A 16,522-nucleotide genomic window follows, 5' to 3' on the forward strand; every position below is an offset into this window, starting at 1 on the left:
GCCACATACAATCTTAAATTTAGTTAACCTCTTCTTGATTTTAGAAAAAATCATGTGTATCATGTGAAGTACACCACCAACAGAATCAAAATAACTTGAATTTCCCTTACAAAGGAAGTAAGTTCAATCAGAATCTCATTTATTACCCCAGTACACCTGGTTGATCATGCGCATTTCTTTTTAAGATTTATTTATTTGGGAGAGAGAGAGAGAGAGAGAGAGAGCGCACAAGCAGGGGGAGCAGCAGAGGGAGAGGGAGAAACAGACTCCCCACCGAGCAGGGAGCCGGATGCGGGACTCGATCCCAGGACCCTGGGATCATGACCTGAGCCAAAGGCAGACGCTTAACCGACTAAGCCACCCAGGCACCACGATTACGCCCATTCTTAAGGATGCAGATGTGGGAGGCAAGAGAGTTATATGTTTTTCTAATCACTATGAAATACCATGATGTTGTCTGGTTATTTTAGCCATTCATCCAGTGATTCTCAAACCTGTTTCCACATCAGAATCCCTTGAGACGTTTTTTAAAAATATATAGATTCTAGGTACCCACACTGGCTGACACCCAAGTTTTCTAAATCAGAATCTATAGATTAAGTGCATTTCCAGGGATTCTTACCATTTCCACTTCTCCAGTGCCACCAGCAAATCTGAAAGGAGTGGTAGGCTAGGGAAATCACCATTTTTAAATCATCACAGTGAAAATTAGTTGGGAGGTTGGGGATGTAATGAGGAGCAGGATATTTGCATGGTTCCAAGAGTCTTTTCCACAGATTGCTTATTAGTTACAAGAGAAAAATGATTAACTCTACAGTGGAGAAACCAGACATCACCTCTGACTGGGTAACCAAAATTAAAGTCACTACTGAGGGGTACCTGGCTAGCTCAGTCAGTACAGCATGTGACTCTTGATCCTGGGGCCATGAGTTTGAGCCCCACGATGGGGGTAGAGTTTACTTAAAAAAAAATTTTTTTAATTTAAAACCACCAGTAAGGGATGAGATGGACATCAGGGCCTCCAGGTGTGAGATCCTGAGAAGGACACGGCATCACTTCTATAGATTTCCAAAATGTCAATGTCATGAAAGACAACGAAAGGAAGAGAGACTGTTCCAGACTTTAAAAGACTAAAAAGATAGGACAACTAAAGGTAACATGTGATCCTAAATTAGATCCTACACACTAAAAATAAAAAGGAAAAAGGTATAAAAGGATGCTATGACAAAACTGGAATATGGACTATAGATTGCTATATCGATGTTAAATTTTCTCAGTATGATAACTGTTCTCTGATTATATAATACCCTTGTTCTTAGAAAATACACACTATTGAATACATATAATCTACTCACAAATGTTTTTTAAGAATTATACTGAATAGACAGAATGATAAAGCAAATGTGGCAAAGTATTAAACTCATGAATCAAGGTAAATGATATACGGGAGGTCTTTTGTACTATTTGCACAATCTTTCTGGAACCTTGAAATTATTTCCAAATAATAAGTTAAAAAGACAGACCTTCAAAACTCCCCACTACTCTTTAACTAAAACCCAAAGTCTTTGCCATGGCCTTGTGTATTCTGGGCCATGCTCCCTCTCCTGGGCCTCCATCCCAGCCTCCCCCTCCCTGAAACTGAGCTCCAGCCACTGGGCCTCCTGTGCCTTGCTCCTATGCACCAGCTCGCTCTTACTCCAGCACGGAGGCACCTGTTTCCACCTCAATCTCCACACCCTTCCTGTGCTCTTCCCATGGTTGACTCCATCTCATTCTTCAAAATGGGCAGAAGAGAAAATGCAGAAGGAGTTTAATGCTGAGGAAAAGCTAGTTATCAAAATTAAAACTGGGGCTACGTTTTGATGTCCACAGCCACAAACTGGTCTCAGTGCACTGCGTGTCAGTCCTTCTCTTGGGACTCTCTTGTTTTTCTATGTGATAGAACTAAGGGATGAACATGTTTGCCTTAAGAACAAAGTGAAAAAGATCAGTATGAATTACAAAGTACTTCAGCCTTCAGGACACACATCTTTACGTTCTTAACATTAAGTCTCTAGGACGCCTGGGTGGTTAAGTCAGGTGGCCGTCTGCCTTCGGCTTGGGTCATGATCCCGGGGTCCTGGGATCGAGCCCCACATCCAGCTCCCTGCTTGGCGGGGAGGCCTGCTTCTCCTTCTCCCTCTGCTGCTCCCCCTGCTTGTGCTCTCTCTGTCAAATGAATAAATAAAATCTTTAAAAAAAAAATCAACTATCTAAATAAACTACCTAACACTGTCCAAAGAGATGAACGAATACACATAGAGGGTGCATAACTAATCCGCTCAGGGTATAACCCTCCGTTACCCTTGGCCCCATCACCCATTCAGAGCACACCATCTGCCAAAAGCATTTAATATTCCCTAATTTCAGAAAGTACAGCTTGATGTGGATCAGACCAAACCTTTCCACAAACGAGATTCTTAACATTTGCTATGTGTGCATGTCAGCCACTGTCTGGCACATCAGAATGGTGCATGAATTCTGGAACAAGCAGTCACCGCTCATGAATTCACAGCTACTTCCTCACTTCAGCAAAAGGAAGAGAGATCTTGAAAAGATTGCCATAATATGAATATGCAGAGGAAAAACGAAAGGCAGAGCACATGATAAAATTTCCGGGGGGGGGATGGCATATTACAAAGCAACTAAGAAAATGAGCCTCAATAATTTATGAATCGTAAAAACTTAGTTATTCTTCCTCACAATTGAAATACACACCGCAGATCGTTCTCTGCTGCACTTCCTCTATGGTCAATATTCAAGAATGTTTAAGTAACTTAAATATAAGTGTGTTACAGAAAAATGGAGTTCAAGGTAACCAACAGAAAATCCGGACCATGGGCGCCTGGGTGGCTCAGTTGTTAAGCGTCTGCCTTCGGCTCAGGTCATGATCCCAGGGTTCTGGGATCGAGCCCCGCATTGGGCTCCCTGCTACGCGGGAAGCCTGCTTCTCCCTCTCCCACTCCCCCTGCTTGTGTTCCCTCTCTCACAGTCTGTCAAAAAATAAAATCTTAAAAAAAAAAAAAAAATCCGGACCAAACAAAAGGGGGAGAAGAAAGATAAGCCTAAACTAAAGGATACATTAGTAGCAGTTTTTAAAAGGCAGGATGGGGGGGGGAGGGGTACCTGGTTGGCTCAGTCGATAGAGCGCGCTTGATCTTGGGGTCATGAGTTCAAGACCCACATTGGGTGTATAGAGATTACAAAAAATAAATAAACTTTTACAAAAGGCAATTATTATAAAAACTGCTCACAGGTAGAAAAGAGCTTCTAAGATTTTGAAAACTGTTAAATGCCTAAAACAGGGGTCACAAAGCTGTTGCCCTTGGATCAGATGTGTTTTGTCTGCCTACCCTGTATTTTTAAAAATCTGAATTGTCTTCCAGCATTCGGTGGTCGGGAGATTTCATATAAAATGTTATTAATACTGAAAGATCTGAAGGTCTCGCAACAATGAACCCCTATTGCCTCGTTTCAACAACTGGCCAGCAGTTCTCCCCGCTACCAGCAGATTGGAAACCATCTAGGAAGCTTTGAAAAACCAATGCCTGAGGCACACCCTCCAGTCCTTCTAGGGAAAGCCCAGGCACCTGTACATTTAAAAGCCCCTCAAGGCACCTGGGTGGCTCAGTCGTTACGCGTCTGCCTTCAGCTCAGGTCATGATCCCAGGGTCCTGGGATCAAGCCCCCTGTGGGGCTTCCTGATCAGTGGGGAGTCTGCTTCTCCTTCAAACCCCCTTGTACTCTCTCAAATAAATAAAATCTTTAAAAAATAATAATAATAAAATAAAAGCTCCTCAAAGGCTTTATTGTGCAACCAGAGTCGAGATTCATGCACCTAGAGTTTCACACATAACATATGCTAAGTATAAACGTGCTGTGGTGTTCTTCCAGCTAACCCTATCCTAAAAATCATCAGAGTTGAAACCACATTTAAACATCCCCATTTAATCTTAAGTCACAAAACTAAAGAAGGGTCCAGGTAAGCAAAATGAACTTCATTAGCCATACACACTCTAGTCTACTATATCTCAAAGCAAGGTCAGTAGACTACCTATGCATCTAAATTTTGTTAAAATGCAGGTTTCCGGTCATGTTCCACACATACATAACAAAAACTCGGAGCGTGAGCTCCTGCTGCACGGTAAACACTGAAAACCAGTGTTGCTTTTTTAAGAGAGTTGCTGAGGGCTCTCTTCCCCTCCTGCTCCAAACAAGCATCTACCATCTGACCATGAAGAACACTCACTTGCTGGGGCCACAGAAGAATAGAGCAATGAGGTTTAAATCTCTTACATGCTCTCTTGCATTTGTACTTGGCTTGCCCTCACTAGTCTGCTTTTCCTTCAGAAATGCTCTTTGGTTCTGATCTTGGCCTCTCTATTGTCCATGGTAGACGTGGTTTGATGAACTCGGTGCCTTGGCGCTTAGGAGGAAACAGGCTTTTTGCCCCCCAACAGGGAGCAGAGGCCAGGAGACAGGATTAAGCATCTCAATATCCCCCCTGGTGTATCCCCAAGGGGCTCCTTGCTGCTTCTATGTGGTACCTTTAAGCTCCCATGGCCTCAAGCAATATTTCTCAATTGTGAACCACAAATGACCTATATCCAGATCACTGAGCAGCTGGGTAAACACACTGATTCCTAAGTCTCGTGCAAAACCAACTGCGTAAGAATCTCCAGCAAGGGCTTGAAACGCTGCACTGTTAACAAGCTCCCCAGGCACTTCTTTGGCATAGGAAGTCTGAGAACCACTGAGCTCTAGGTTCAACAAAGAGAATACCCTCTCTAGAGCGCCTTCCCTGAAATTCACAGGAACCAGGGGAAGCCACTGGCTCACATTTCCGGTCCTCACAGCCCCCTCCCTTCACTTCCATACTGGCGTAAGCAAATTCAGCACCAACCTATTTAAAACAACCACGTATTCCGTTGTACTAGAATTCAAATTAATCGGCTATTAGGACAAGAAGAAGTGAAAAATGCGCAAACTCCAAAACTGTACGCTAGCTGAGTCCTCAATACCGTAAAAAACACAGGTGAGGGGTGCCTGGGGGGCTCAGTCGTTGGGCGTCTGCTTCGGCTCAGGTCGTGATCTCAGGGTCCTGGGATCGAGCCCCGCATCAGGCTCCCTGCTCGGAGGGAAGCCTGCTTCTCCCTCTCCCATTCCCCCTGCTTGTGTTCCCTCTCTCGCTGCGTCTCTGTCTGTCAAATAAATAAATAAAATCTTTAAAAAAACCACACACACAGATGAGTTTCATTCGCAGAAAGCTTCCAATTATCTGTCCTACAACTTCCATCTGAAATTAATTTGCCAGCATAACCAGGGAACACCTCTCAGTGGAGTTCTGTATTTCTCACAACCCTTTTGTGCTTTCGTACGCAGCTCATCAGTCGCCTCTCCAAAGCTGGAGGATACTGCTAACCAACATGTGGCATAGAAAGCTCTAAAACAGCAGGGCAATTTTATGCTTGACTCAGGTAATCATAGCTCTCTTGAGGGGTGTCTGCTCTTCAGGTTCACCTCTCCTGCGTTCCCGCCCTCCACAGTCCCCCTGGAGGAACTGAAGGCTCTTATACACTCGATTACACTCTCCTGATTTAGTGCCACACAGCCATTCACATAAGGGCTCTCCATAAACATTACTGGATTATGCCAACTCAGGTGATTGATTCTGGACCTCTCGATGTGCCGCCGCTCTAAAGACGTGACTTATGTATCCAGTATGCTTTCAGCTCCTCAAGCTGGGTTCCCTATCCACACCTTGCACCCACTGTCTTTTGAAGAACCAACCAGTGGAGAAAATGAATTATAAAGCAGGAAAACAGGTGAAGTGTGACAGACGACTGAAGGTCCGGCACTCACACATGGTAAGGACAATCGGTGGGAAAGGGAGAGTAACTCTAACCCTTCTGTTGGCAGGAAATTTCCTTTTACCATCATCTAAACCAGAGCTTCTTAAAACATTAAGGTGCCTACGGATTACCTGCAAAATCTAACTGGAATGCGGGTGCCAATACAGGTAGTGTGAGATGGAGTAGGAGACCCCACTCTCCAAGAGGCTCCCAGGTACCGCTGACGGCGAGGCAGAGCTCCACTACCCATAGTGTGGGGGAGAGAAGGGTCAGCATCACCTGGGAGCTTGTTACTCGAGAATCCTGAGCCCACCCTCAGCCTGAAGAAAGAGAATCTTGTGTTCAACAAGGTCCCAGGCAATTCGTATGCACATTAGGGCAGCTGACATTCCATCTTGTATCAGAATCACTTGGGATCTTTTAAGAAATACAAATGCCGAGGCCTTACAGCAGAGATTCTGATGCAGTTGATCTGGGTTATTTGATTGTTCCTATGCTTGTTTTTAAGCACACCCAGGTGGTTCTAATAAGCAGCCAGTGTTGCGAACCATTGAATTAAAAATAGCCCACTGGGAGGACGGAAATATGGAGTGACTGCTAATGAGTGAGGAATTCGGGGAGATGTGAAAATGTCCTAAAATTAATAATGGCAATGGCTGTGTAATTCTGTGAATATACCAAAAAAAAACAAAAACAAAAACCAAACACTGAGTTGTATACTTTAAATGGGTCGATCCTGTGGTATGTGAATTATATCTCGATAAAACTTATATAAAAATTTTAAACTTTAATGGCTTTCCTATTTTAAAATAAATAACTCCCACTGAACAATAATAAAATGGCATTATTTTCTCTCTTCTTTAAGATTTTATTTATCTATTTTTAGAAAGAAAGAGTGAACAAAAGCAAGGGGAGGGGAAGAGTTTGGGGACAGAATCTTAAGCAAACTCCATACTGAGCTGAGTTCCACGTGGAGCTCGATCTCAGGACTCTGAGATCATGACCTGAGCTGAAACGAAGAGTCAGACACTTAACCGACTTAGCCACCCAGGCGCCCCTGGAATTATCTTCTATCCTGGAATTCTGGCCCAAGAGTTTGAAATTCTTTAAAAAAAAAAAAAACACAGATATTTATATGACTCATCTAGAAATACTAAGATCTACTCATCTTCTTCTTAGGTTCAATTCTGGTTAAGGTAATGGATAAAAGAGAAACCTGAAATGAAAACCCTGTTAGGTCATAGAGCACCACAGTATGTAAGAAAAAAAAAAGAAATAAAAGCATATTTATCATTTTGGAAGAGTTTACACACCCCAGGTTTCCAGGGTATTTTCAAAAAATAATTTTCCTTTTGCTTCTCAAATTTAAAAATAAATTAACTTATGAATTAATAAGTTAACAATGAATTAACTAATTCATTATCCTACATTCTTCCAAATTTTCTGTATGTTTGAAAATATTCAAAAAACCACATTAAGAAAAAAAATACATAAAATGAAAATCTGCCCTTGTTAAAAAATTGGCTTAAACTCTCAATAAAAAAGATCATAAATAGGGGCACCTGGGTGGCTCTGTCAGTTAAGCGTCTGCCTTCAGCTCAGGTCATGATCCCAGCGTCCTGGGATCAAGCCCCACACTGGGCTTCCTGCTTATGGGGGACTCTGCTTCTCCCTCTCCCTCTGCCCCTCCCACTCTCTCTCTGTCTCTCTCTCAAATAAATGAATAAAGATTTTATTTATTTATTTGAAAGAGAGAGTGAGAGAGAGACACAGCGAGAGCACACAAGCAGGGGGAGCGGCAGAGGGAGAAGCAGACTCCCCACTGAGCAGGGAGCCCAATGCGGGACTCGATCCCAGGACTCTACAACATACACTAGTTACATGGCATCTTCTGGGACGCTCTGCTCACGAAGTAGGAGCCCCTCTCTTAAGAAATGGCTTCCTGGGACCTTCAAGGCAATGTTAGGGCCAACTTTACAAGTAAGTACGATGCCTTCCCTTGTCCAAACTCCTCAATAAAATCCAATGTATTTCACTATAATTGTTGCTATGTGTATTTTTTTTTAACATAATTCTACCATGTTACATTATATAGATGACAAAGAAAAGGCAAATCAGGGCTCCTACCTACTAACCTTGCCCTGAGCATTAACCCTTAAATAGCCTATTACTTTTTATAGTACCCTCCTACCTTACCTAAACCCCTCCTGCTTTCAGTACATCTGCTCAATCAACTTTTCAGTTTTCATAGTATTGGGAAGATGGTTATAGATATCCCAGAGCAGAAAGAATTTTGGGTAACAGATTCCAATTCCAAGGAAGCAACCGTGAAACCCACAATGGTGATATCAGCATGTTTTCAAATCTATCTCCATCTTCTATGTCTTTGAAATACTAACTTCCCGAGAGGTCTAAGACCCAACATCACTGTTGAATTAAATAATTCTTAATCGATTAGTGTATCTGTTCATAACTTAGTTAACAATTCACACACACACAAAAATTTTTTAAAGGAGAAACGGCATACCTAATAGTATATAAATTCCGAATATTCTTCTCCCCACCTTGTCCTTCCTTAAGAGCTTGCATTTGTAATAATTTCATAATGGCTTTTATCAAGCCATGTGTATTCCTGTAAAGAAATATAACAACATGTTAAATGCTATAGATATAAAGTGAATATCTAATCAGGTACTTAAATCAACCGTTTTTAAATAATTGAACCCTTGCCACCCACACTGAACAGTAACCACCCACGTGCACCCACCTCATTCTACAGGGCAGCCAAGAGGCCCAAAGGTAGACAGCTCTCATCCAACATATTTAAAAGAGAAGTCAGACAAAGAATCAAACCACCAACCTATCACCTCTCTACACATGCCTGGGGGGTATCAATGAGGAAAAAATAAACATTAGCCCACATAATTGCAGGCAGTGACCACATCAGTTACCCCGTACTGAATAATTAAGTCTTTCATTTATAAATATTAGTAGACCATGAATAATAACCAGACATATGAAATGGATTAGCCACTCAAAAAAGTGGGCCAGGGGACCATTCAGAGCAAATAACCCCCAATAAAATAAACGGGAGTGGGAATAAAACCTTAAATTTTTTCTTTATTCTCTGGAAGAGGCAGGAGGATAATATATCAAAAAAAAGGAAGGAAGGAAGGAAGGAAGGAAAGAAGACCCTGCCCTTTTTCTTTCGTTATTTTTTTTTTTTAATTGTGACATGGAATTTTTTTCCTGCTTTACTGAGGTAAAATTGACAAATACAATTGTAGTATATTTAAAGTATACAATGTGATATGTGCATACATTAACTTAATTATGGCAACCATTTTATAATTAACACATCCATCAACTCACATACTTTATTTCACCTTTTTTTTTCTTTTGGTGAGAATGCTAAAGATCTACTCACAGGAATTTCAAGTATACAATACAGTATTGTTAACTCTAGTCACCATGCTATACATTAGATCATCAGAACTTGCTCATCTTCCAACTGGAAGTTTGGATGTATCCTCTGACCCACCTCTCCCCATTTCTCCCACCCAGCTGCTGGCAACCACCATTCTACCTTGTTTCTATGAGTTTGGTTTGTTGTTTTTTTTCTTTATTCCACATATAAGTGTGACCACTCATATTTGTCTTTCTCTGGGTTATTTCACTTAGCATAATGCCCTCCAGGTTCATCTATGTTGGCACAAACTAGCCTGCCCTTTTTAAATAAGGTTCTCTCTGGGAATGAAAAAGAAATCTTAGAAATAAAAAAATATTGCTTGTTAAATGGGAAAAAAAGTAATTATGTTTTAAATCATGGTTGTTAATATTTATGGAGCATCCATTGTAAGCTAAGTACTCCCCTAAGTGCTTAACATGTATTGTCATTTACTATCCAAAATATAGTAAGTTACAAATCACTTTATTTTTAGGCTAGGACAAGACTTGGACTTAATTCATTGGTATCATTTGGGGCAATTATGTGAGGTGTTATTTTAGTGTACTCTTCTACAACATTTAAAGTTTTCCAACTGACATAAGGTTTGCCCACACTGTCCACTACAGTAGCCAACAGCCACACGGCACCTGTCATGTGCACATGTAATGTGGCGAATCCAAACTGAGATGCGCTAGAAGTGTAAAGTACCCACTGGATTTTAAAGACTTAGGACACAATAAAGAACATAAAATATTATATGTAATTTTTTATATTGACTGTATATGGAAATGTTATTTTCAATACATGGGGCATATAATATATATAATTAAAATTAACATCACCTGTTTAACTTTTTAATGTGGCTATGAGAAAATTTTGTATATATGTGGCTCACATTTGTGACTCACCTTTCCTTACCTAATAATTTACTTTTCATATGATTAGAGTTTTAGAGAAGACAGATAACAGACCTATGGTTTTTTTATTGAAGTATAATTAACATACATGATTAGTTTCAGGTGTACAATATAATGATTCAACAATTCTATACACTTCTCCATGCTCATCAAGATAAATGTACTCTTAATCCCCTTTATCTATTTCACCCATCGCCCCCACCTCCTTTCCTCTGGCAACCATCAGTTTGTTCTCTGTATTTAAGATTCTGTTTTTTTGTTTATCTCTATTTTTCTTTGTTCATTTGTTTTGTTTCTTAAATTCCACATATGAGTGAAATCATATGGTATTTGTCCTTCTCTGACTTATTTCACTTAGCATTATATAGCCTCTAGGTCCATCCATGGTGTTGCAAATGGCAAAATTTCAATCATTTTTATGGATAATATTCCATTGTACGTATATACCACACCTTCTTTATCCATTCATCTATCGATGGACAGTTCAGTTGCGTCCATATCGTGGCTATTGTAAATAATGCTGCAATAAACATAGGGGTGCATAAAAGAAACACAGGAGTGCATAGATCTTTTCTAATTAGTGTTTTCATTTTCTTTGGGTAAATACCCAGTAATGGAATTACTGGTCATATGGTAATTCTATTTTTAATTTTTTGAGGAACCTCCATCCAGACTTACGATTTTTAACCAATTTGGATCACCTACCACTTTATAAAAGCAGTAGAATCCCAGAGAAAAACACATACATCATATTTGCATTTCATTCACAGAACTACTGAGGCTAATAAATGAACTCCAGTTTTCTTTTTTTTAAAGTTTATTTACTTTTAGTAATCTCTACACCTAAAGGGGGGTTTGAACTCACTACCCCAAGATCAAGAGCTGCATACTCTACCGTCTTAGCCAGCCAGGTGCCCCTGAACTCCAGTTTTCTAACCTTTAAATTTGGTCTTGTTTGGCCTTATTTGTGGATCCAGATCTTACTGTGTGAATGAGTAAGTGTACTATATTTTAAGTGAGTGTGTAGCATGAATAGATTTTAAGTTTTGAAAAATGATGGCATCAATCAAATCCATTCAAATAGCAGTTGAATTCAATTGAATAATTATTTAGATTATTTAAATATTTCAAGTGGGCTGAGAGGGATGGTTTCAGATTTTTTTTTTTTTTTAAAGATTTTATTATTTGACAGAGAGAGACACAGCAAGAGAGGGAACACAAGCAGGGGGAGTGAGAGAGGGAGAAGCAGGCTTCCCGCCGAGCAGGGAGCCCAATGCAGGGCTCGATCCCAGGACCCTGGGATCATGACCTGAGCCGAAGGCAAACGCCTAAAGACTGAACCACTCAGGTGCCCCTGGTTTCAGATTTTTATTTAAACCCCTGCTTTAATTCTAATTAGCTAGGGAATGTTGGGTAAGGCACTTAACACACAGAAGCCACAACATCCTCATCTATATAATCTAGAATCATGATAAGCCCACCTCTTGTGTTGTTGATAAAGAATAAATAAGAGTATGTCAGTAAAACACCTGGTTATTTTTTCAATAAATTGTGATAATCTAATGCATGTAACTGTACCATAAAGATTGTAATGTTTTTCCCTCTTTACAGATGAGGCTATGCAAACACAAGCTTAAATGTGAGTTCATAAATACTTAAAACTGGAATGTGTCTAAAACTACCTACATAATGGAGCACTGGGTGTTATACACAAATAATGAATCATGGAACACTGCATCAAAAACTAATGATGTAATGTATGGTGATTAACATAATAAAAAAATAAAAATAAAACTACCTACAAACCCAAAACTACCCTAACTCCTAGTATTTTCCATCTCTCCTCGCAAAACCCTCTTTTTCTTGTTTTAAGCCATTGTTACTCTGTATCTGAGATCGGCTCTTAAAAAAACTAAATTTCTACTGAATTCTGTATGATTGCAGAAAGAGGATACAATAACTGTTTGATTAGGGGCCCCTGGATGGCTCAGTCAGTTAAGCGTCTGCCTTCAGCTCAGGTCACAATCCCAGGGTCCTGGGATCGAGCCTCTCATTAGGCTCCCTGCTCAGTGGGGAGCCTGCTTCTCCCTCTGCCTGCTGCTCCCCCTGCTTGTACCCTCTCACTCTTCTCTCTCTCTCTCTCTCTCAAATAAATAAAATCTTTAAAAATTTTTTTAAATAAATAAATACTAGTTTGATTAGTACTGAAAATCAAAATGGTGAAATAGAAGAAAATATAACCACTAGAGGAGCAAAAATCAAAGATAGAAAAATTCTTCATTGAATCTATGCCTTCAAATTAAAAAGGCTACCAAGTGCTAGGAAAGATTTGTGAAAAAATTGCTGACATTTCTCAAATCCAAAGATAAAAGGAAAATCCTATGACCTCTCAGATTTTATAAAATAAAATTTATAAAATAAAGACCATTTAAAAAATAATAATAACAAATAAAGACCATGAGACTGACATCATTTCTAATTTGGCATCAGAATTCTCATCTGCAACACTGAATGAAGAAATATATATGGAAATATAATGGAAATGGAAAGGTTTATATAACTTAATAAGTCTTACCCCTCAAAAAACTAAGAGTAATGTATGAAGACAAAAGAAATACTTTCAGACATAATACTATGAAATTCTTCTTAAATAAGTGCTCCAGTTAAAAGAAAAATACATGATAATACATTATATGTTAATAAAAAAAGATAATACATGATAACTGCATAATTTTGTAAAGATATCCCAAACCACTGAGTTATATACTTTCAAAGGATGATTTTCTACTATGAGAATTTTATCTCACTGAGGCTGTTATTTAAAAAAAGAAAGAAAGAAAAAGATAAAGCATAAGAATTGACAAAATAGAAAGAGATGGACTACAAAGAACTGGTCAGAATGAATACCAGAAGAATTTGTCATCAAGTCTTTAACATTTTTCAAATGTGACTACAAAGTTTAAAGCAGTTGTTCAGAGAGGATTTGGAGAGCAGAAGGGGAGAGTGTGAAAAAGAACAAGAGAAAAAGACAACCTATAACTAAAATTCCAGATAGTTTTAGCAAAGTTAGTGGGGAGGGTTTTCAGAGGAGAAAAAACCTTAAGACAAGAGACCATCTGAGATGAAATACTTAACAACATATACGACAGACAAAGCGTTAACATCCAAAAAACAAGAAAAGCAACAAAATAAGGCTAATCATATAATAGCAAGATGAGCAAGGAATATAGATATGCAAATCACAGAAAAATAAGGTTCAAAATATCCAGTGTTGATGAGTGAATGGGGAAATAAGCACTTTCAGGTTGAGCATACACTGGTTCAGTCTTTTTTTTTTTTTTTTTTTTTAAGTAATCTCTATACCCAACATGGGGCTTGAACTCACAACCCTGAAATCAAGAGTCTCATGTTCTCCCAACTGAGCCAGCCAGGTGCCCCCACTGGTTCGGTCTTTATGGAGAGTAAATTGGCAATATCCATAAATGTTTAAATCCATAAAAAAATTCTAAATGTATATGCCCTTTCTCCCATAAATTCCACTTCTAAGAACCCATCATATAGAAATACCCTTATATAGGCAAAAGAAGATCTTACACTGTATTTGTTACCTTAAAAAATGGAAGAAGAAAAACATGTTTGTCAATATAGAAATGTTTAAAATATGATACATTCAGGCGCATGGGTGGCTCAGTTAAGCATCCAACTCTTGGTTTCAGCTCAGGTCATGAACCCAGAGTTGAGAGATTGAGCCCCACCTTGGGCTCCTCGCTCTGCAGGGAGTCTGCCTGTCCCCCTCTCCCCTTCTGCCCCGACTTGTATGCATGCACACGCCCTCCCTTGCCCTTTACAAATATTTAAAATAATAAAATAAAATATGATACATTCATAATAACGAATACTCTGCAGCTGTTAACAAAGATGCAAACGGATATACAGAAAGATATCCAATACCTATTGAGTGAAAAAATGCAAGTTTTAGAACAATATACATAGGAATGGATTACCCAATTTTAAAATACTTGGGAGTGTATGTACTTATAAATACTTTCTTTATAGGTCTAGAAATGGGGCTCCAACTTCAATGGAATTAGCTGGTCCCTGATTCCACCCATGTGTCTGGTCCTGACTGCAGATCATCACCCTAGCTCCTTCTATATTCCAGAGGGAACGAAGTTAAGATTTGAAGGCACCTCTGAAACAGGCTAGGAGCCATGAGTCTTCTACTTTCCAGTTTTCACCAGGACCCAAAAAGAAACGGAATTTTTAAAAAAGAAGAGAGAGAAGATGACAAAAAGGAAAAGTTTTACCACTTAACTACTTTCACTACCTGCAAGTGCCACTGTTTGAGTTTTCAAAAAAGTATGCACACTTTTATTTTTTTATTAGTAAAAAAAGGCGGGGGAAGAGATTTATAATCTCACAACGAAGGACTCGCTGATCACAAATAGGAGAGTAAATCTGATCTCCTAGATGAATAATATGAGCAGAAATTTAAGTAAACAATGAAACAACCATGGTATGTTTTATTTAGAACCTATCATTAGTCACAGTTTGGCACAAACACAAAAACATGTTAATATGAAAAAGTAGACTTCTGAGGAACATTCTCAGGAATTGGAATTAGTCCTCAGATGAGCAGGTTCTCTGTGTACGTACCTACACAGAAGAGTACTTTAATGAATCGAAGTGAAGGCTTTAATCAGGACAGAAAAGATCTGGTTACATATTATGACTAACTTATCCACAGTATAACCTGTTACTAGATATTCCCACGTCAGTGTCGGAACTGTGCCTCAAATTCAACATGTCTAAATCCTAACTCTTGCTCTTCTTGCTTTTCTTTCGATGTTCCCTACCTACCAGTTGGCAAGTCAGAAATCAAGGAGTCACCTTTGACATATTCCTTTCAGTCATCCTCATATTTAATCCACCTCAAATGCTTCACCCCTTCTTTTTCTTTTTTTTTTAAATTTATTTATGTGAGACAGAGGGAGAGAGCACGGGGTGGAGGAGCAGAGGGAGAGAGTCCTCCTAAGCAGACTCCACACCGAACGCGAAGCCCAACATGGAGTTCGATCAAATGATCCTGAGATCACGACCTAAGCTGAAACCAAGAGTCGGATGCTTAACTGACCCAGGTGGTCCAACTTCACCCCTTCTATATCTCAAAAATCCATCTATTTCCCTCCATCTCTGATGCAAGCAGGTATCTTCCTTCACCTGATCTACAGCAATAGCCACCTAAACTCATCTCCCTATATCCATTCTATCTGCCTACCCAAAACCCAACACTTTTTTTTTCTTTTTAAGATTTTATTTCCCTGACAGAGAGCGAGCGAGAAAGCACAAGCAGGGGAAGTGGCAGAGGGAGAGTGGCTCCCCACCGAGAAGGGAGCCCAATGCAGAGCTCGATCCTGGGAGTCTCGGATCAGGACCTGAGCCAAAGGCAGCAGACCCTTAACCTACTGAGCCACCCAGGCGCCCTCCAACACTTTTATATTATGTGCATACTGCAGCCAGAGTGGCCCTTTTGAAACCCCTGATACCCACTAGATAAATACTTCAGTAGATTCCCTCAGCACTCAGGATTAAAGATGCAAATCCTCAAGATTAGCCATTGTGAACCGCATTATCTGGCCCCTACCTACCTTCCCAGCTTCATCTCAAACCACTCTCCCTCTGCTTTTGACACTTTTTTTTTTTTTTGTAAAGATGTTATTCATTTGAGAGAAAGAGAGTGCACACAGGAGCTGGGAAAGGGGCAGAGGAACAAGCAGACTCCATGCTGAGCATGGGGCTCAACCCCAGGTACATACAGGGCTCGATCCCAGGACCCTGAGATCATGACCTGAGCCGAAGGCAGACAATCAACTGAGCCGCCCAGATGTCCCAGCTTTTGACATTCTTTTAGGTCTTCCTATGAGCCATCTTCCCTCCTACCACAGGGACCTGGCACATGCTATTTCCTGTAATGAGAAAGCCTAGCCACTCCTATTTGCCTAGATAAGTTCTATTCATTCCTCAGTCTCATCCTAGGTGTTACTTCATCAGGATGATACTAAAGGGACTCCTGGCACGGTGTACTTTGTCTGAATGTAGTTTAATACCTAACTGTGCAACTATGTGATCGTGGCAGTCCCTGCCTCTAAACCAAAGGCATCATAAGTACAATGACTATTTCTGCTTTCCTCACCATGATATCATAGCACCAAGCACAGGTATATAGGAGATAGTAAAAAAGAGTGGGTCTGGAACAAACTCAAAAA

General features: G+C 39.9%; 1 protein-coding gene across 5 annotated transcripts in view; it reads right to left on the reverse strand.

Moving 5' to 3' along the window:
- The window catches only part of FOCAD (focadhesin), a 303,113-nt gene that overhangs the window by 239,073 nt on the left and 47,518 nt on the right, over positions 1–16,522 (reverse strand). For all 5 annotated transcript variants that reach the window (XM_032392329.1, XM_032392330.1, XM_032392331.1 and 2 more), the window contains one exon: positions 8,419–8,523. In XM_032392329.1, the coding sequence (XP_032248220.1) occupies positions 8,419–8,523 (105 nt within the window). The remainder of the gene's footprint in view (positions 1–8,418; positions 8,524–16,522) is intronic.

This window comes from Phoca vitulina, unplaced genomic scaffold, assembly GCF_004348235.1.
Source record: "Phoca vitulina isolate PV1807 unplaced genomic scaffold, GSC_HSeal_1.0 scaffold67, whole genome shotgun sequence".
Lineage (NCBI taxonomy): Eukaryota > Metazoa > Chordata > Mammalia > Carnivora > Phocidae > Phoca > Phoca vitulina.